At 39.3% G+C, this 22595-nt stretch overlaps 3 protein-coding genes across 3 annotated transcripts; all 3 read right to left on the minus strand.

The window, feature by feature from the left end:
* Window positions 1-599: 599 nt before the first annotated feature.
* Window positions 600-2918, minus strand: LOC110875920. The gene is made up of 2 exons (XM_022124112.1): window positions 2268-2918; window positions 600-2024 (listed from the first exon to the last, which is right to left on the minus strand). The coding sequence occupies exons 1-2, from the start codon at window positions 2916-2918 to the stop codon at window positions 600-602; spliced, it is 2076 nt and encodes a 691-aa protein (XP_021979804.1).
* Window positions 2919-2930: 12 nt separating this feature from the next.
* LOC110875921 lies at window positions 2931-4971 on the minus strand. Its single transcript, XM_022124113.1, has 2 exons — window positions 4346-4971; window positions 2931-4245 (listed from the first exon to the last, which is right to left on the minus strand). The coding sequence occupies exons 1-2, from the start codon at window positions 4969-4971 to the stop codon at window positions 2931-2933; spliced, it is 1941 nt and encodes a 646-aa protein (XP_021979805.1).
* Window positions 4972-16756: 11785 nt separating this feature from the next.
* On the minus strand, window positions 16757-19420 carry LOC110875922. Its single transcript, XM_022124114.1, has 3 exons — window positions 18043-19420; window positions 16848-17876; window positions 16757-16770 (listed from the first exon to the last, which is right to left on the minus strand). The coding sequence occupies exons 1-3, from the start codon at window positions 19418-19420 to the stop codon at window positions 16757-16759; spliced, it is 2421 nt and encodes an 806-aa protein (XP_021979806.1).
* Window positions 19421-22595: the final 3175 nt, after the last annotated feature.

Genomic DNA, 22595 nt, shown 5'->3' on the forward strand with positions numbered 1-22595 from the left:
ATTATAAACCATGTCGCCTTCATAGAGAACCCCTCCCGAATCATTAATAACATCAATTCTGCTAAAGTGGTTTCTGACTTTCAAAGAAGAATGAAAAAAAGCAGTATTCATGTCACCCGCACTCAACCAATCAACCTTTGATTTTTGTTTCAGAAAGCGCTCCTCATCCAACAAAGCCTCCTGTAAATCACGGCTAGCGGACATCTCTTCAGCCCTGAGATCGACGTTTAGCGGGTCCCGATCAATATCTTGTTGAATCCCGTCCAACTTCATCCTAAGATTTTCAAGGCAAGAGAGAAATGCTAGGTTATTTAAAACCAGTTGAGACCTCCTGAAATGGTTAGTGATGCTATCTTGAAAACAGTGAGATACAAGTTGATGGGAGCAAAGTTTTTTTTTTTTTTTTGGGTAAAGGGTTACCCCGGTGATTTTATAAATTCACAACCAAATAAGAACAAGTAGTGTAGAAAGCCTACACTAGTTCAATCATAGGACATGCCCTATGAAAGTACAGCCAAAGCAAAACAAGAAAACAACCAAATACATCCTCAAATCAAACGACATCTAGACTAAACACCTAGACCAAACACATAAAACCCTTAATCAGCAGCTATCTCGAATAAACCTGAGCCATCAATTCCCCAATCCTCCAGAAGCTTTCGAACATTAGCACAATTCCTCAGCTTCGCTCCCATCAATTTGTATCGCACTTGTTGTATCACAATTCCACTTAAAGTCTCCGGCGGTCGCAATTGGTTTTTGAATAACCTCGAATTCCGCTCTTGCCAAATAAAATAAGCTGAGGCCGCCACTACCAATCTAGCTACGAACCCAACTACCGATTTTGGTTTAGACTTCTCAATCAACCAGTTAGAAATGTCACTCCATTTAGGTTGAACAGTGCCCATCCCAGCTTTCTGCCTAACCTTATGCCACACTTCAGAAGAGTATTTGCATTCAAAGAAAAGGTGGTTATGCGAATCGTGGTTGGCATAACAAAGTAAACAGCACATCATATTCATATTCTTCCTGCGCGAGAAATCCCAAGACAATATTTTATCTTGAGTAAGCAACTTTCGTCTCATGATAAGCCACATTAAACAAGCATGTCGGGGGATGCATTGAGGGAACCAAACAACACGACTCCAATCGACCTCCCCTGCCTGAATACGAACCGAATCCCAAGCTCTCGAAGACGAAAAGTCAAACAGGTTATCACCATGGCGCCACATAAGTTTATCCGGCTTGTTTGGCACCAAAGAAAGCTGATCAAGCTGATTAAGACCCGGATAAGAAACCCTCCACTCTAGCGGCCAAATCCAAGAATTAGAATGATAGATGTCCGACACTTTAGAGCCCATATCAAACCCCGCATTAGCAATGACTCTAGGAGAGATGATAGAGTGCAAAGGCCCTAACACACTCCACGAATCGAACCAAGCAGAAGTATTCACCCCATTACCAATCTCGGTCCAAAAGAACTTCCTTATAATCGGCCGAATCTGAAGCATCTTTCTCCAAGACCAGCAACAAGAAGATGGAACTCGACACTCCCAAAAGCTCTTTCCTTTAAGCCTGTAAGAATGAACCCAATCAACCCATAAAGAACTACGCTTCGTAAGAAGACTCCAAAAATGAGAAGTCATGAGAGCCATATTAACGTCTCCAATACGCCGAATACCTAAACCTCCTTCATACTTTGGAACACAAACCGAATTCCACGACACTTTAGACCGCCCTTTTTGAAACGCACTATCCTGGGACCATAAAAAATTCCGCATCAAGGCCTCCAATTGCAGAACTACTCGAGATGGTAAAATGAAAACAGACGACCAGTAGACATGCATAGAAGACAAAACAGAAATAATCAGCTGCAGCCTGCCTGCAAAAGAGAGCAATTTATTTCTCCAATGCATAATCCTCTTTTCCAGTTTCTCCACCAGCTCATAACAATCTTTATGGAGCAACCTAGAAGATATAAGAGGCACCCCAAGATACTTCACAGGAAGAGAACCCTCCTTAATCTGCATAATATTTAAAATAGCATTTTTCACAAAAGAAGGCACGTTTTAGAAGAACACCGTGCTTTTTTGCACATTGGGCACCAAGCCAGACATGTTCGAAAACGAATCAAGGGACTTCATAATGCATCTGGCGGAAGCAATCTCACCTCTCGCGAAAATAAACAAATCGTCCGCAAAACAAAGATTAATAATCCTCTGACGCTCACATTTATTGTGGAATTTAAAAGAAGAGTCAATCCTTACCGAATGTTGAAGGATCGCGGTGAGCACTTCCATTACCAACGTGAACAAATAAGGAGAGACCGGATCACCTTGCCGAAGGCCCCGATTACCCTTAAAGTAACCATGAACTTCCCCATTAACGCATACTGAGAATGTAGTAGTGGAAACACATAACATGATCCAATGAACCATCTTATGGTGAAACCCAAAACCAATCAGAACATCATTGAGAAATTTCCAATTAACCGTGTCATAAGCCTTCTGAATATCAACTTTAAAAGCACATTTAGGAGGCCCGATATTCCGATGATAATTATGCATTAGCTCTTGTGTTAACAAAATGTTATCGGAGATTTTTCTACCTGGAACAAAAGCTGACTGGTTTATGCTAACAATATTATTCAAACCCGCTTTAATTCGATCAGCCACAATCTTGCTAATACATTTGTATAGCACATTACAACAGGCAATCGGACGATAGTCCGTAACCATAACTGGGGAAGGGGACTTAGGAATGAGCACGATAAGAGTATGATTTAACTCCCGAAGAAGTTTCCCAGAATTAAAGAAATCAATAACAGCCTCCGCCACTTCACTACCCACAATATGCCATGCACCTTTATAAAATCCAGCAGTAAAACCATCGGGCCCTGGGGCTTTATCTGAACCCATGGAAAACATAGCCTATTTGACCTCTTCAGCTGTAACCGGTCTAACCATATGCGCCGCAACATCATCATCCAAGGTAGAAGAGAATAGCTCAGGGGACGGCCACGAGGACGTGACTCCCGGGCAGCCCAAAAAATTTTGATAGTGATTAACAAAGGCTTCTTGAACCGCAGTCCCTTCAAAAACCTTCCCGCTAGTATCCTGAATCGCATCAATATGATTATAGTGAATTTTATTCTTGAGAACCGAATGAAAATATGCTGAATTACAATCCCCGGCCGCCAACCAGTCCACTTTGGACTTTTGCTTCAAAAATCTTTCCTCATCTAGAAGGGCTTCTTGATAAACACGTCGGATACTAGCCTCTTCCTCTCGTAACGACAACGAAGACGGATCTATATCGATGTTTTGCTGAATGTCATCGAGCTTTGCCCTCAGATCAAGAACTTTCTTGTGCAGATTCCCTTGCTGAAAAAGAAGGACTCGAAGCGGAGACTTAAGCAACCGAAGCTTCTTAACCACCGAAAACTGCGGCACCCCTCTAATACTCGTATCCCAAGAACGCTTAACAATAGCTGAAAAATCCGGCTTATGAATGAGAAAATTGGCAAACTTGAAAGACCTATGTTTAACTTTCCCCTCGTCTGGCACTTTCAGAACACACGGGCTATGGTCCGATAACCGAGCCGGATGAAAGATAGCCACCGCATTAGGAAACTGAGCTATAAACTGCGAATTCCCCATAACCCTATCAATTTTTTTCAACAAACCAATCCCCTTTTTCGGCTTCTGACTCCAAGTGAAATGACTACCCGAGCGATTTAAATCTATCATCTCAATATCATCAACACATGTTTGGAATTCCCTCATGCTAGCCGAAATAGATGAACATCCCATAGATTTGTCTTCCAGATTAAGAGCCGAATTAAAATCGCCAAGCATGATCCATGGAGCATCACGAACAAACACCTTGTGCAAAGTGAGATGTTTCCATAACTCCCTGCGTGTAACATAATAATTCGCGGCATAGATAATAGAACAAAATACCATTTTTTTCTCGTTTTTAAAATTCAGCTGTAAATGCATCACCTGATCCGAAACAGAAAGAACCATAACATCAAAAATACTCGGGTTCCAGCCAACAATAATCCGGGTACCTTTATCACAACGATCACCATTAGACGCCCAATGCCAAGACCGAAAAACCGACTTACAAATATGAGGAAGATTATTCAGCTCAACGTGTGACTCAAGAATCGCACAGAAACTCAACTTAAACTCTTTAATTGCCTGACGAACCTCCGCTTGCTTGATGGGGCGGTTCAAACCCCTAATATTCCAAGAAGCCAAACTAACCATTAATAACTATCGAGGAAGGAGTGCTTGCCCCTTTTTTATTGTCTTTTTTAACGGTTCCCTGATTTAAAAACGCGTCCATCCCGTAACCATCGGCTTCATTAAACACCTCTTCCACTTCTTCGTCCCCATCTCCACCTCGACCCTCCCCGGATTTATTTCCATCCACCTCGGCAACATTAGGATCATTAAGAGCATCAAAGGGATTAGTAGATTGAAACCAGGAAGTAGACGCAGATGCCCCATTGGCTCCATCCTGAGACTTAGACGAAGTCACAGGCCTATACTCGAACTTAGGCTTTGGCTTGTTGATAGGAAAAGCAACTCTTCTCGCGACCTTCTTGCCATAAACACCTGTATAACCATCATCGTCGATCACTGGCTGTTTACCAGCTTTCGTATTGTTACGAGCAACATGTTGAGATTTCGGGTGGTGCGGACAAGAGTCATCAGAATGGCCAAACACACAACAATGACCACACCGGTGCGGAACCCACTCAAATTCAACAGACATAGTTTCCTTAATGAATCCCTCCCCGTCAGGTTCAGGAATAGCTAAAGTGATCTCCTCTCTTAACTTCTTCTCAGCCGAAATCTCTATTAAAGCTCTAGCATAGCTGTTACGGCCCCACATATCCAAACACATCGATGAGGTATACGAATCCAATGCTTTCGGCACTCCAATAGTAGTAGCAATCATACTAAGGCCGTCTTCCGTATAAGCCGCGATCGGGACATCATGGATTTTAACCTACACTTGCACATTCTTAACACCCTTCTTTTCCAATTTAGTAGTCGGACTCCAAATGTTAAGGAAAAAAGGTTGTGATCTAATAATCCAAGGGCCATCTTTTAAGACATTCATCATACCTGCTTCATCGGAGAATTTGAAAAAGAAAAACCCGTTATCATTCATCATAGCCTTTTGAACACCATACTTTTTCCAGTTATTACGTAGAAAATAATCCACGACGGGAAAAGCAACCCGATCACCAAGAAAATAGCCATACAAAGTGTTTGCCAATTTATCCTGAACCAAACGAACTGAATCCTTTGGAAGAACTACATCACACCCATCATGAGCTTGATCACTAACGAGAGTTCTGAAATTCAACTTGGTGGACTTGCTAGCAGAAAGCGAATCAGCATATGATTTAGGTTTAGGAGTATTACCACTATCATTCTTGGCAGCCAAACCTTCGTGATTATCAACTTTACCACTCCCTGAAGATTCACAATCCGGACGGCTCAGATCAGAGTTAACCGGTGTAGTAATCTTCGTTAGTTCATCAATGATATTTATTTGTTTCGGGTCCGACACAGTACAACGGCGCGGCAACAACGGGTTACCATCAATGTTAACAACTCGACTAGCGATACCCCTAGAAAACAAGCTAGGCTTACCCCGATCTCCCTTATCAATTTCAGCAGAAAACAAACGATCCTCCATGCAGACGAATGAACGACTCTCTCTTAACCAAAAAAGGAAACAAGCATGCAGAAACCCTAATAAAAACCTCGGCACCAAGAACTCGTAGAAGCTGAACAGAAACCCTAAAACTAGCACTTCATCCCATGGTCATTCGAACGAAATAACACGGAATAATCTGACGGCGAAACAGAAAACAAAGAACCCTAGAAAAATCGTCTCAAGAACGCTAACGATTTCGTTATGGAAGCAATGAACAATCACTAATCACAGACTGTTATACATTCAGAAAGAATGCTAACTAGTTCGTTATAGCCGATTGATAATCACATCCAATCACAGAATGTTATACGTTCAATCACGAAAAATCTTGGGGAACATGAAGAACAGAAAATCGCCTAGGCTATGGGAGCAAAGTTAAAGGATACCGTTAGGGTGCGCAAACTTCTTGGAGAATGGGAGATCTATACGAAAGAAAACGAAGACGATGGTAGCTGATTAAATAGTTTTAGCTTTCATTGTGTCTAGATTCTTGTCTAGTTGTTTTAGTTGGTTGTTTTTTTGTTTTTGTGGCTTTTGGTTTTACTTTCATGGGGCATGTCTCATGATAGAACTAGTGTAGCTTCTCTACACTACTTGTCTTTTTTGGTTGTGAATATATAGAATCACCAGGGTAACCCTTTACCCAAAAAAAAAATGTCAAACAGTGTTTGACTTTCTGCTTTGACCATGTTATGGTCAACACAAAGTTCGTTTGAACTTTGTAACGTGAGCGTAATCACGATGGTTATAGTCCCGTGTGACTATACCTACTGATTACCACGTTGATTAGGCGTAGTGACGAGTCATAGTTTCGGTCAAAATGCATATTTATGCGTATTTTGCAACCAAACTATTCTTGGGCATCAAAACCCTTTGTTTTGATATCAAAACCTATTTTCTAACTTAATTAAACATGTTTTAACATGTTTAGCTCGTCACTCTTAGTCTAGTGCTTATGTAGAGTCGTAAGTCAAGCGGTCTTTGTCACACCCCCAAAATCCACACACGGAGTATCACCGCATGGAGGCGTGACATGACCAGGATCAAGCCACCAATCATATTGAACAATGTAAATAGTAAACGTAATTCAACCAACAATATGAAAGGTGTTCAAAACAAAAGTATAGTGTCAGACCCCGACCACGTGGAACAACAAAACGTGGCGGAAACGTCGGGGAGTGTTGTAACAGAATCATTGTTTCATAACACATGGAAATTGAAATATTGTTTTATTAAATAAAAGAGTTACAATGTCTTGACAATCAAAGAAGTATAACATAAATAACTAGTCTTCCATCTTTTATTGTCACTAAGGCCCAAGTCCGCCTAAGTGTATCTTGATAAATCCTATGCATCATATCCTGAAACACATGTGAAAATAGGTACGTCAGCATAAAAATGCCTGTGAGATACATAGGTTTTGTGAAAATAGAATTCATGACTTATGTTTAAGAAAATGTTTAGTCATGAACCTTGTAATTTGCTTTGTCTTGTAAATCATTTGAAAAGCAATAAGATCAGATGATATGTATAAATAAGAGAATAATGTATGGTTAAATGAATAACCAAGTAAAATGAGTTTGTATAAGATAAGTTGTTTTGTAAAACAATGTCTTGTGAAAAGTATGTTATTTGTATAAAATGTTATATGTCTAAATTGAAATGATTCAAGTAACGCTACGATATGTAATACCATACAAACACTTATATATAGGAAGTACCAGCGGCGTATCCACCATGTTTGTATCATATTACACACGCCTCGTTACTCAAATCATTTTCCCAAACCAACCACCAATGTGAATTGTTCATGTATAAATCAATTGTCAAGTGTTTTTGTGTAAACTATATCACAATGTCCATGTCTAATGTAAACCACCAAATGTGTATATCAAAGACAAATTGTTTATGTTTAATGTAAATCATGTAATGTGTATGTAAATGTCAAAATGTTTATGTATGGTAAGTGAAATATATCAACTAAACCATATGTAAAATGCACAAAAACAAGATATTGAAGTAAAACATGGTTTAAATCAAAGTTATGTTTTGTGTAATAAATGCATGCTATACTGATACAAACATCTATGTGGTATTGTGAAAATGCATACATTCAAGCCTTTGTGACTGTGGTGATAGACCCCTAAACGAATTTAAAGGTCTATCTTGTTATTATGTTTATCGAATTCGGTCATTCCTTCCAATCCAAAGAAAACCCGAGATTTCAGGAAAGGGAGTTGTCAAGTCCTATGGTACCATTACCTACTAACGAGTGGCGTAGCTAATGTTAATGAATGTACATTGTATAATTTAAACAAACCAAATGTCATGCCAAAATGTGAGCATGTGATGAATAAATGTACTAAGTATGCACACAATGGGCATACATAGCATAAAATGTAATGTAATCTAATGTACTAAGTACGCACACAATGGGCATACATAGCATAAAATGTAATGTAATGTAATGTAATCTAATGTACTAAGTACGCACACAATGGGCATACATAGCATAAAATGTAATGTAAAACAATGTACTAAGTACGCACACAATGGGCATACATAGCATAAAGGGTAGTGTAAAATAATGTACTAAGTACGCACACAATGTGTGACATCTGTGTCTCTTCAACCATCAAACAAATACCAAACCAATGAAATATTGTATTTCATAATTTGGGATTTGTAAAAATATGTGTATCATTTGCACATATCAACTCTTGTTCAATTTCGCGCTCTAAATTGCTTTCTGGAAGGTTATACGCGAACTGATGCGTCAATATAACCAGTTTAATGCAACAAACAATCTGGAATAGTGACATAGGCTTAACATACCCTAAATATCCTTTACATAACTTAGAAATAAGTTTTGGAAGGTTTGGTGTGCCGAAATCAAGTTTATTCGCTTACAAGGACTAAATATGACAAACCGCGAAAGTATGCCAATTTGAACTGTAACGAACATTCCGAAACTTTACCATAAGTTAAACATACCCTAAATATCCTTTACATAGCTTAGAAATAGGCTTTGAGGTGTTCGATATGCTAAAATAAACTTATTTGATCAATAGAGACTAAAAGCGTCAAAAGTGCATAAGTTTGCATTTTCGCGCATATCTTTCATCCTGAATATATCCGGACATCCAAAAATTTATGTAATCATTAAAATATTTTATTTTAGTGATTGGCATAATAAAATTCCATTCGTCACGTAATTTGGATCGTTTTGCGTTCATTACGATTTCCGTCGTAATTAACCGAACAACGCAACCGTACGACCAAACAAACCGACATCCAAGATGTTATTGAGCATATTTTAAGTTCCCTATACTTTAACTTTATTTTAGAGCCTTGAAATGGGGTTAACGGGGCTTAAAAGTGCAAAACAATCAAGTTTTACAAGTGCATGGACCATTTTAGAAATTTCTGGCAGATACATTGAACTTGGTCCACTTTTGAGATTTGATGGTTTTAAACCCATGGTTTTGCAATACCATGGGCTGATATTTAATGGTTATTACAATTCTATGGGCTCATATTAGGGGCTCCCATGGTTTTACAAAACCATGGGCACATGTGTACGGTTGAGATTAAATCACGTTTTACGACGAACGATCTTAACGGTTCCATGAAATCTATAAATACCCCACACCCATTTCATTCTTCCTCACATTTGAATCTGATTCTACACTCTCTAAGTGGAAGTATATGCTTCCTACCTGAGAGTGAATCGGGTTCGAATCTTGCGGGGACCTTCTGTAAGTATTCTTTCGCGTTTATCGTTCGTTTTAGCGTTAAAATCAAACTGCGTTTGATTTTTTTGCATTGATCAGTTTATGGTCAACGCGAAGTTCGTTTGAACTTCATAACGTGAGCGTAATCATGATGGTTATGGTCCCTAGTGACTATACCCACTGATTTCCACGTTATCTAGGCTCAGTGACGAGTCGTAGTTTCGGCCAAAATGCGTTTCCTCGCGTATTTTGTAACCAAACTACTCTAGGGTATTAAAACCGTTTGTTTTAATACCAAACCTGTTTTCTAACTTTACTAAACATTTTCTAGCATGTTTAGCTCGTCGCTTTTAGATTTGTGCTTGTGTAGGGTCGTAAAGGTAAGCGATCTAAACAATCGCTTATACTTTCGAACCTGACCCGTTTGGCCGATCATTAGGATCAGACCAAACACATTAGGTGACCATAGTTGTATAGGGAATAACCTTCCGAGGTTATGCCTTATGGTCACGTCGTTTAAGTAGTTGTATGATAAGTAGTTCTTATGCCTTAGGTAAATTACCAAAATACCCTTTTTACGCATAAATTCATTTTAAGCATATGTGACCTAAATTTTGACATCTAAACTGATTAGGCAACTATATTAGACATGTTAAGGCATATTCTACTTGTCATAGGACTAGCTAGGCGGTCCGGACGCGTTTTACGCGAACGACGCGTTAAAGTGGCATAAGCTACCTAAACGGGTCGTAACGGGTCAAAAGCACTTAGGTTAGGTTTCATTTCAGTATGTAGGCTTTGTTGAACCATATCATATGAGTTCCCATACTCATTTGGTTTACGAAACCTCATACCATCCAATCTCCCGATTTAGGTCCGGTTATTTATGTAGTTATCTATATATGGTGCCGTTTGATTTTCGTGATCCCTCTAGCTTTGCTTGGTTGTTGTTCAAGACTTCTAAGCACCCTCAAGTGAGTACATAGTCCCCTCTTTTACTGTTTTCAAACTATTTTGGGGTGAAACACATGTGCCTACTTGTTACTTTCATGCTTTCCATGTTTTCATATCATATACTTGCTATTTTCATTAGTACACTGTTAGTACATGATTTCATTATGTTTTGCTATGTATGTTTACTTAGCATGCTAGCACATTGTTTTACATTACATTTCTTTTGCTATGTATGTTTACTTTTTTTTTGGGTAAAGGGTTACCCCGATAAAATTTTATAAAGAATCAAAGAACAGGGTGTGACATGAGTTTGACACACACTACTAGGCTCAACAGGCCAAGCCTAGGCAACACAAACAGACAACTCACAAACGGCCCAAACAAAACAAAACAACCCGAACAAATCAAAACTAACTAACTGCTATACTAGCTCGCAATTAGCCCGGTTCATCTTCTTTTACTCCCCATGTTTCCAACAGCTTCCTATACTTCACGTCTCTTCCGACCTTGAACCCCATTATACGAAGCCGAACCATGTCCAAGATAATCTGTGCCACCATCTCTTCCTTCCTGTAGATGTTGGAGAACAGCCGATTATTCCTTTCTTGCCATATAAAATAAGTCGAGGCCGCTACCAAAAGCTTGCAAACAATGTGTTCCAGTTTCTTTGAATTTGCGTTCAGCTCTATCCACACCATTATTGAGCTCCATGAATCGTTTACATCTACCATATCAACCTTCCGTTTAACAATGCTCCAAATCTTGGCCGCATAAGTGCATTGAAAGAATAGATGGTCTCTTGAGTCTCGCCCATAGTTGCAAAGTGGACAGCACATAAGACGTAAATTCGTTTCACTCCCCGCTTCCCATACTGCTAATCTGTCTTGAGTCTTCAGCTTATTCTTGAGAACTAACCAAAGATGAAAAGAGTGTCTTGGAATGCATTGGCCATACCACACCATATTCACCCAAGCCACCTTGTTATCCCTTACCCGAAGATTATTCCAAGCTTCCCAAGAGCTAAACTGAACAATTTTTCCTTCCACAGATCTCCATCCCAGCCTATCAACTGAATCAGGAACTAGAGCCGGAACCATGACATCTATGAGCACTGGGAATAAATCGTACCAAGCCTGAGGCCACCGCCAGTTACCATCGGCATCTACAATCTCTGCAACCGTAGTTTGCAAATTAAAACCCGCTTGGGCAATTCTCCTTGGCGTAATAAAGTTTCGAATCAGACTGCATACGCACCAATTATCACTCCACGCATTAGTCTGGGAACCACTCCCAATCAACTTCCAAACATAAGGTCTAACCACCGGACGAATAGATAAAATTTTTCTCCAACTCCATGTCAACGCTCCACGGCTTTGAATCTCCCAAAACTTTCTGCCTTTTATCTTGTAAGAATGGATCCATTTGACCCACAGGGATTCCCGGTTACTAATAATGCTCCAAATATGCGACATCATAAGTGCTTTGTTCACATCTGAAATATTTCGGATTCCAAGACCCCCCTCATCTGTAGGCAAACACACGTCCTTCCACGCTACTTTAGATCGGATACTCCCCGAAGCCCCCCCGTTCCAAAGAAATCTTCGCATTCTCTTTTCCAAATCCTTGACTATACGCGCTGGCAAAATGAAAACCGAGGCCCAATACGTATACATTGCTGCAAGAACAGAATTAAGGAGCTGTAATCGACCTGCAAAAGATAAAGATTTAGACATCCGATTATCAACCTTCCTCTCCATACGTTCCACCAGAACCCGACAATCTCTAAAAGACAGCTTAGTAGAGATTAAGGGAACCCCCAGGTAGCGAACCGGTAGCTCACCCTCACGAAACGGCAGCAAACGTAAAATCTCCGCATTTACATGGCTTGGAACATTACAAAAAAATACCGTACTCTTGGGCAAACTAGGGACCAGGCCCGAAACACTAGTGAACTCCTCCAAAACATTCCGAATAAGCTTAACCGATCCGGTATCACCATTAACAAAAACAAATAAATCATCAGCAAATGATACGTTGATAATCTTTTGTTCATAACAGTGTCGATGGAACTTGAATGCAGGATTTAACGCCATCTTTTGTAACATGAGAGATAACACCTCCATAATCAACGTGAATAGATATGGGGACATTGGATCTCCTTGGCGTAAACCCCGTTTCCCTGGGAAAAAACCATGCAACTCGCCATTTACACTAACCGAGTAGGAAACTGTTGTGACACACGCCATAATCCAAGAAACCATTTTCCTGTGGAATCCATACCTGATTAAAATAGTTTCTAAAAAAGACCAGCTTACAGTATCATAAGCTTTCTGGATGTCAATCTTGAAAGCACACCGCGGAGGACCACGATCCACATGATAGTTATGCATAAGCTCCTGCGTAATAAGTATATTATCAGAGATCTTTCTACCAGGAATAAATGCCGACTGGTTAATGTTCACAAGAGTCCCCAAACAACCCTTCACACGATTTGTGATAATTTTGCTGATACACTTATATATCACATTACAACATGATATTGGCCTGTAATCAAGAACTGAATTTGGCGTATCAATCTTTGGTACCAACGCTAAAATAGTATGGTTAATTTGCTTAAGAATTTGCCCATTATTAAAAAAATCACACACCGCCTTAGTAACTTCACCACCCACAACATCCCAGGCATTTTTAAAAAACGCTGAAGTGTATCCGTCTGGACCTGGAGCCTTGTTCTCCCCTATGCTGAACATAGCCTGTTTAACTTCATCATCAGTGACCTGTCTTACCATATTCTCCGCCACATTCTGCTGCAAAACATTAACGAACAAATCTACCACATCCAACCTCGTCACTCGATCTTGAGTGCCCATGAAACCTGAATAATGGTTCAACAGAGCAGCCGCAAACTTTAACTCGGCCCTTTCACAGGATGATTGCTTGGTTGGGTCGTCTAATATGTCGATTGGCATGCGTGAATTTGCTCAATGTGTCCAGCATAATGAGTGGATAGACATTAAAAGCCATGGCATGCAGTTTACTTGGAATCAAAAACCGAAGAATGGTGTGGGTATTTTGAAGAAAATTGATAGAGTCATGGGCAACATACACTTGCTAGATGCTTATCCGGATGTGTTTGTTTTCTTTCACCCATTTCGGGTGTCGGACCACACCCCGTGTATTGTTAACCTTCAGGTACTCAAAAATAATCGGCAAAAACCCTTTAAATTTGCGAACTTTCTGGTTAAAAAAGATGGTTTTTTGGATAGTGTGGCTAGTGTATGGTCAGAACCGGTGCATGGTGTCACGATGTACTCGGTGGTAAAGAAGCTAGCGCTCTTGAAATCTCCCTTGAGACGGATTTTATTCATGCAAGGAAATATTCATGAGCGTGTTATTCTCCTAAGGAAAAAGCTGGATGAGATTCAGTTGGCCATTGCTGCGAACCCGTTAGATGTATCTCTTAGAGAAGCTGAATCTGAATGTCTTCATGAGTTCCAATCGGTTTCGTATGATGAGGAATGTTTCCTAAAGCAAAAATCTAAAGCAGATTGGCTAGCCGCTGGCGACTCAAACACAAAGTTTTTTCATAATAGTGTCAAGATGAGAAATGCGTGCATGAAGATTCATAGTATTCAAGATACTTCTGGTGTTTGGTTCCATGGTGATGACGTGTATGGAGTATTGGTTTCTCACTACTCTAAGTTCTTGGGTGTGCAGGATCAGGTGGCTTCCCTTCCAGGTAATTTTATTTTTCCGAATGTTTTGGATCCGACTGTTGCTAGCAATATGGTGCGTCCAGTGACTGTTGAGGAGGTAAAAAATGCTATATTTTCCATTGGCGAGAACAAGGCTCCGGGGCCGGATGGATATACATCGGCTTTTTTTAAAAATTCTTGGGAGATTGTGGGTAGCGAAGTTACAAAAGCGATCCGGGAATTCTTTGATAATGGCAAACTGTTGAAGCAAATTAATCACACAATTATAGCTCTTGTCCCGAAAGTGGCTACTCCTAACTCGGTTGTTGACTACCGTCCGATCTCGTGTTGTAATGTCCTTTATAAATGTATAAGTAAGATCCTAACGGATAGAATTAAAGGTAGCTTGGATATGCTTGTTGACATTAACCAGTCGGCGTTTGTGCCCGGAAGAAAGATATCCGACAATATCTTACTCACCCAAGAGCTGATGCATAATTATCACTTAAGGATTGGGCCTTCTCGGTGCGCCTTCAAAATTGACATTCAAAAAGCATATGATACGGTCAGCTGGTCTTTCTTGGAAGGTATTCTTCGTGCTTTTGGGTTTCACCACAAGATGGTGAATTGGATCATGATTTGTGTTACCACGGTGTCTTACTCGCTGAGCATTAATGGTAATCTTTATGGGTTTTTCAAAGGCAAAAGAGGGTTGAGGCAGGGGGATCCAATATCTCCGTATCTTTTTACTTTGGTAATGGAAATGTTATCGTTGTTACTCAAAGATGCTGCCACCAAAAGTAATGCTTTTAGATATCATCTCCATTGCAAAAAACAAAGGATCATCAATGTCTCGTTTGCGGACGATTTATTTATGTTTGTTAATGGGGATTTGGCATCGGTCAAGGTGCTTCGAGAGGCGCTTCAGAATTTCACAAATATTTCGGGTCTTGTCCCTAGTTTGCCAAAGAGTACGGTTTACTTTGGGAATGTTCCTCAGTCGATTAAACAAGGCATACTTCAGATCATGCCGTTTAAAGAGGGTTCGCTTCCTGTCCGTTATTTGGGTGTTCCTTTATTAACGTCTAGACTTTCTTATAAGGATTGCAAAATCCTAGTTGAGAAAATGGAAAAGAGGATTGATAACTGGATGACGAGATCGCTGTCATTTGCTGGCCGGTTGCAACTGGTAAACTCGGTCCTATCCGCAATGCACATTTATTGGGCGACAGTTTTCCTATTGCCAGCTAGATTAGTTAGTGATCTTGAACGACGTATGCGTTCTTTCTTATGGGCTGGTAAGTATCAACAGAAGGTTAACCCAAAGGTTGCTTGGAAGGTTGTTTGCCTTCCAAAAAATGAGGGCGGGCTGGGGGTTCGATGTATTGCGGATGTCAATAAAGCGCTCATATCCTCCCATATATGGAGTATTTTGACTAACAGAAAGTCACTATGGGTTCAATGGGTTCACATCTATAAGCTGAAGGGAGAAGTTTTTGGGAGCTTCCTTGTAGAGGTAGTATGACATGGGGGTGGAGGAAAATTCTTGCTTTACGTGACATGCTTCGGCCTCATATGTGGAAGTCTATTGGTAATGGAAACAATACAAATGTTTGGAGCGATACTTGGTGTAATGCTTGTCCTATCCGTGCTCATGTTAGTCCGAGAAATATAGCTAATGCAGGTTTTAACTTGCAAGCAACTGTGGCCGATCTGGTGGATTCTAACGGCCATTGGAGGTGGCCGGTTGCTTGGTTTGACTTGTTTCCTGTCTTAATCAATATTCATGTACCAGTTCTTCATGATGCTCAAGATAGATTGGTTTGGATTGATATTGAAGGAAAAGCAGTTCATTTTTCTTCGTGGGAGGTATGGAACAATATTCGTCACCGTGAGAATATTGTTGATTGGTTTAATATGGTTTGGTTTAAACAGTGTATCCCAAGACATTCTTTTAACTTGTGGCTGGTTATTAGAAACAAACTCAAAACCCAAGATAGATTGTCCATCTGGGAGGCGGGAAGTGCTACGAACTTAATCTCATGTGTTGCCCCTTATGTAACTATGGTAAGGACTCGAGGGACCATTTGTTCTTTGAATGCTTCTACTCAACGGAGGTTTGGGATAGCATTAGAGATATGGCAGGTATGGGAGACGTAAATGGCCGATGGATTGATATCATGCAATGGATGAATGACAATTCAAATATTCAGAATTTGGTCAATGTCACGGGTAGACTTGTGGTCTCGGCAGCTTCTTATTTTGTCTGGCAAGAAAGGAATTCTCGGCTGTTCACTCGGAATCAGCGAGCGGCGAAGAGTCTTGCTCAGGAGATCATTAATATTGTGCGTATGCGGCTCATAACTCTGAAGTTTAAGATGGGTGGTGCGAACAGGCAATTTCTTGAGATGTGGAAGATTCCGGCTAGGAACTTGGTCATTGATCCTGGCTAGATGCTGCTTTAGGCCGGTTTTATTGGCTGGGTTGTGTTTTTTTTAGGTTGTTTCGTTGGCTTTTTGTTTTTCTGTCTTGGTTGTGTTTTTGTTTGGATTGCCTAGTCTTGGTATGCCAAGTCTAGCGGGTGTGTAACAATTCAGTTGCACCTTTGTGCTCTTTTGTTTGATATAAAATTTACCGGGGTAACCCTTTACCCAAAAAAAAAAAAAAACATCAACTCCCTCATACTGGATCCCATTCATATCCTTTATGCAATTGATTTTACTTCTAGCATTCCTACTCTTCACACAATTATGAAAGTAGGACGTATTTGAATCACCCGCACATAACCATTGCACATTAGATTTTTGTTTCAAGAAGCACTCCTCATCATAAACCGCTGACTTGAATTCTCGTAAACAGCTAGTCTCCAATAACCGAATAGAAGCATCAAAAGGATGAGCTTCCACCTGTTTTTGGATCTGGTCAAGTTCATTCCGTAAGTCTGTAACTCTTTTATGCAGATTACCTTGATTACGCAATATCCTCCGAAAATGCATTTTCAGGCTCTTCATTTTCATAACCACAGAAAACATGGTAGCCCCCTCCACGGTTTTATTCCATTCGGATATCACAGCTTGGCGGAACTCTGGCTTTGTGATAATAAAATTCGGGAATTTAAATGGTTTAGGCCGGTCCGTAGACATGGAGAATAACTTCAAGATAGCAGGAGCATGATCAGAAACACGGAAAGGCTGAAATATAGCATAAGCATCCGAAAAAACATCAATAAGTTTGATGTTACCCATAATACGGTCAATTTTCTTTAGCATTCCTACCCTATCCCTTGGTTTTTGATTCCAAGTATAATGCAACCCATGACTCTTAACATCAATCAATTCTGCCTCTTGAATACACTCATAAAATTCTCGCATAGCTATAGTATGGGATAATGGCCCCATCACAAAATCCTCCATATTCAAAGCAGCGTTGAAATCACCCATTACAACCCAAGGGGTGTCATGAGTGATGCCTTTAAATCTACACAAATCAGCCCACAAGCTTCTCCTATCCTGATACTTGTTTTCCGCATACACAAAAGAACAAAATATTGTCTTTTTGACCGATTTTAACAATACCTGAGCATGAATAACCTGGTCTGATTGGGATATAACCATAAGATCAATATCATCCACATTCCACCCCAATATAACCCTCGTACCTCTTTGACACATACCTCCGTTCGATGTCCACTTCCAATTCCGAAAAACCTTTTCACATATCCTATTCAGCTTATTAACATCCACATGAGACTCTAAGATGGCACAAACACTTAAATGATTCTCCGCAATAAAATGACGAACCTCACTTTGTTTCAGGGGTTGGTTCAAACCCCTTATGTTCCAGGCTGCTAAGCTACCCATTCAAACCATTGTCACCGGGAGTGCTTGCCCCCTCAGAAGTTTTAGTATTCATGTTACCTCTCATAAAATCAGCCATCTCTGTCGGGTTCACCTCGTTAACTTCATCAGGTTGTTGTATACGAGTCCCATGAGTTTCATTAATCATCGACTTGTCACTAGTCGGATCCCTTTTCTCATCATTCTTATTATTATCAAGCACCTCAAAGGAGTTTGACAACGGCACATCCGAACTATCCCCTTTCGTCCCAGACGTACTTGCATGATTTTTATTAGTCTTAGGTTTATACACAACCTTAGGTTTTTGCTTTTTTTGAGGAAACGAGTACCTCGCCATCCTCCTGTTATCAGTAACAAATCCCTCCTCATCAACCGTTACCACCTTAGCCTTACCATTAGGTTTCTTGTGACATGTATTATCATCATGGCCAAACAAACAACATGAACTACAGCGAAGCGGCCTCCACTCATATTCAACTTTAACCCGTTCCAATATAAAACCCTCCTCATCCATTTTCGGGATAGCTACAGTAATGTGATCCTTTAGCTCATTGTCAGCATTTATCTCAATCATCGCACGAGCATAACTACTCCTACCCCAATTATCAACACACATATCAGCGGTATAAGAATCTAACCTTTTAGGAACCCCTAACTTCGATGCCAGCAAGCTCAATCCATCATCAGTATAAACCACAATCGGCACATTGTGCAACTTAACCCATATAGGAACTGTTTTGATACTATCTTTCTTAAGTGTAACCTTCGGAGACCATACATTCAGAAACAGCGGAACTTTTCGTATTAACCATGGTCCTCCTTCCAATACTTTCGTCAAACCCTCCTTTGAATCAAACTTAAAGAAAAAGAAACCTGACGTGTTCATCATAAGTTTTAAAAACCCAAATTTAGCCCATACATTCTTCGCATAATATTCAACCACCGGAAACGGCAAGCAATTCCCTAAAAAATAACCATAGAGCACATTATCAAATTTGTGTTGAACCTGCTGCACCACCTCTCTCGGTATAACAATATCCGCATCATCTCTTGTTTCCATAGGTTCCATAAGTCTGAAATTTACCTCTCTTTTCTTACAAGTAGACTGCACCTTATCAGCATACGAGGCTGATTTTTCCTCCTTATAAGTTTCCCAGAAATTCTCATCATGCACAGCATCAGGTTTATCGACACCATGACCATCGGCTTTATAATCAACTAGAACTGTGATCTTAGTAAGTTCATCTATGATGTTAACTATCTTTGGTCCCTGTTGATGATCAGACAAAACTCCTCTACGCGGGCAGAATGTTTTGCCGTCAATATTCAACAACCTTGACGCAAAACCCTTATTAGGGTTTGACGCAGATGACAGAATATCCGGCGGCTTAACATGTCTTGCATCCATATCCGACATCTTAAACTGAGTATAATCCATATTACACAAAAACTAGAAGCATGCAACGAGTAAAACACGAACGAATAAGAAAAAACCAAGCGAATTGGCAAAACCCTAGCAGGAAAACGAAACTAAAAACTAACCCTAATCCTGACGTCAAAAGATTAGTAACCACGGTGAAGTCTAGTATCCTTACTCAGAAGGAACGACAACACCACAATTGCTAACCCAAATCAATCAAGAACAAGATCAGCAAGAACGAACGAACAAGAATGCTAGGGTTTCAGAAGATCGCCAAAATCGCCCAGAGCCATTAGAACCTAACAACTAAAATAGCGCTTATCAGGTTAGAATATTTCAAACAATCTATGTATGTTTACTTAACATGCTAGCACATTGTTTTACATGACTTTTCTGCTTTGTATGTTAACTTAGCATACTTAGTACATTTGATTTACATTTACCTTTTCATGCTATGTATGTTCATTTAGTCCATACTTAGTACATTCACATCACATCACATGCTTACATTCGGTATAACATTTGGTTTGTAAAAACGGGACTTATATACATTCATTAACATTAGCTACGCCGCTCGGTAGTAAGTAATGGTACCATAGGACTTGACAAATCCCGTTCCTGACATCCTGGGTTAGTTTGGATGAAAGGAATGACTGAATCCGAAAACATTTCATATTGATAACCTTTACTTAAGGTTATCCGTCTGTCTCAAGGCTTGAATGTATGCGTTTAACATACCGCATAAGTGTTTGTATCAGTATAGCATGCATTTCCACAAAACATAACTTTGATTTAAACCAAGTTTTACTTCAATACTTTGTTTTGTGTATTTTAACCTATGGTTTAGTGATACATATTTCACTTTCCATACATGACATTTTGTTTACACATTACATGATTGACATTTGACATAGACATTTTTGACATGGTTTTCACAATGACATTTGACAATTGGTTTAGAAATGGGCAATTTACATTGGTGGTTTGTTTGGGTAAGTGATTTAAGTAACGAGATGTGTGTAATATGATACAAGCATGGTGGATACGCCGCCGGTACTTCCTATATATAAGTGCTGGTATTATATTACATATCGTAGCGTTACATAAATCATTCAATTTGGACTTATACATTTTATACAAATGACATATTTTTCACAAGACATTGTTTTACAAAACTGTTTGTTATATACAAACTCATTTTACTTGGTTATTCATTTAACCATACATTATTCTTTTACATATACATATCTATCATCGTTTTTCAAATGATTTATAAAACAAAACATTTTTACAAGGATCATGACTGACTTTTGTTAAACAACTTTTTCCAAACTTATAAGTCATGAGTCCTAAATCAATAAAACCCATGTACTCGTCGGCATTTTTATGCTGACGTACCTATTTTCACACGTGTTTCAGGAGATGATACATAGGATTGATCAAGATACACATAGGCGGACTTGGGCCTTAGTGACAATAAAAGATGCAAAACTAGTTGATTATGTTATATTCATTGTTTGTTAAGACATTGTAACTCCTTTAATCAATAAAACAAAATTTCAATTTTCCATGTGTTATGAAACAATGATTCTGTTACAACACTCCCCGACGATTCCGCCACGTTTTGTTGTTTTACGTGGTCGGGGTGTGACACAATGGCATACATAGCATAAAGTGTAATGTAAAATAATGTACTAAGTACGCACACAATGGGCATACATAGCATAAAGGGTAGTGTAAAATAATGTACTAAGTACGCACACAATGGCATACATAGCATAAAGTGTAATGTATAATGTACTATGTACGCACACAATGGGCATACATAGCATAAAACACAATGAAATCATGTACTATAATGTACCAATGAACATAGCAAGTATATGATGTGAAAACATGAACGCATGAAAGTTTATCACCTAAGGATAGGTGAAGTGCATGTTTTAAAATCTAAGCACAAGATAACTTGTGTTAGGGTCCTAGAAAGTTATAGTCTAGGTCAAAGCATTACTAATAACCTAATTCCCTATAACCATTGGCTCTGATACCAACTCTTCTGTCACACCCTGGCCGCGTATAACATGCAACCGCGGCGGAAACGCCGGGGAGTGTTGGGAGAATTAAATGGTTTCATAACCATGGCATACAAAGTTGTATTTTATTTATAAACAAGAGTGTTATATTGTCTTAAACAGGGAAACAAAGAGTTCAGAACATAATTAAACTAGTCTATCTTCATTTTTATTCTCTAAGACACAGGTCCGCCCTAGTGTCATGATCATCATCCTATGGAATAGCTCCTGAAACACATGTGAAAGTAGGTACGTCAGCATAAAAATGCCTGTGAGATACATGGGTTTTGTGAAAATGGGATTCATAACTTAAGTTTTAAGGAAACGTTTAATAACAGTCAGTCATGAACCTTGTAAATTGTTTTGCCTTGTAAATCCTTTGGAAAACGATAAAATCAGATGATATGTATAGATAAATGTAAGGTTAAACGAATAACCAAGTAAACTGAGTTGAATATGATAAGTTGTTTGTAAAGCAATGCCTTGTAAAAAGTATGTTATTTGTATAAAACATAATATGTCTAAACTGAAATGATTTAGATAACGCTACGATATGTAATATTATACAAACATTTATATATAGGAAGTACCAACGGCGTATCCACCATGATTGTATCATATTACATACGCCACGTTACTCAAACCATTTACCCAAACCAACCACCATGTAAATTGTTCATGTATAAACCAATTGTCAAGTGTTATGGTGTAAACCATATCGAAATGTCTATGTTCAATGTAAACCACCAAGTATGTATATAAATGTCAAAATGTTTATGTTTAATGTAGATCATGTAATGTGTACCCAAAATATATCTTGTATGGTAAGTGAGATGTATCAACTAAACCATATGTAAAATGCACAAAACAAGGTGTTGAAGTAAAACATGGTTTAAATCAACGTTATGTTTTGTGGAACAAATGCATGCTATACTGATACAAACATTTATGCGGTATTGTGAAAATGCATACATCCAAGCCTTGAGACTGTGGCGATAAACCCTTAAACAAATTAAAGGTTTATCTAAGTTATGTATATCGAATTCGGTCATTCCTTCCAATCCAAACAAACCCAGGATTTCAGGAACGGGAGCTGTCAATTCCTATGGTACCACTACCTA

The sequence above is a fragment of the Helianthus annuus genome, chromosome 8 (assembly GCF_002127325.2).
Source record: "Helianthus annuus cultivar XRQ/B chromosome 8, HanXRQr2.0-SUNRISE, whole genome shotgun sequence".
Taxonomy (NCBI): domain Eukaryota; kingdom Viridiplantae; phylum Streptophyta; class Magnoliopsida; order Asterales; family Asteraceae; genus Helianthus; species Helianthus annuus.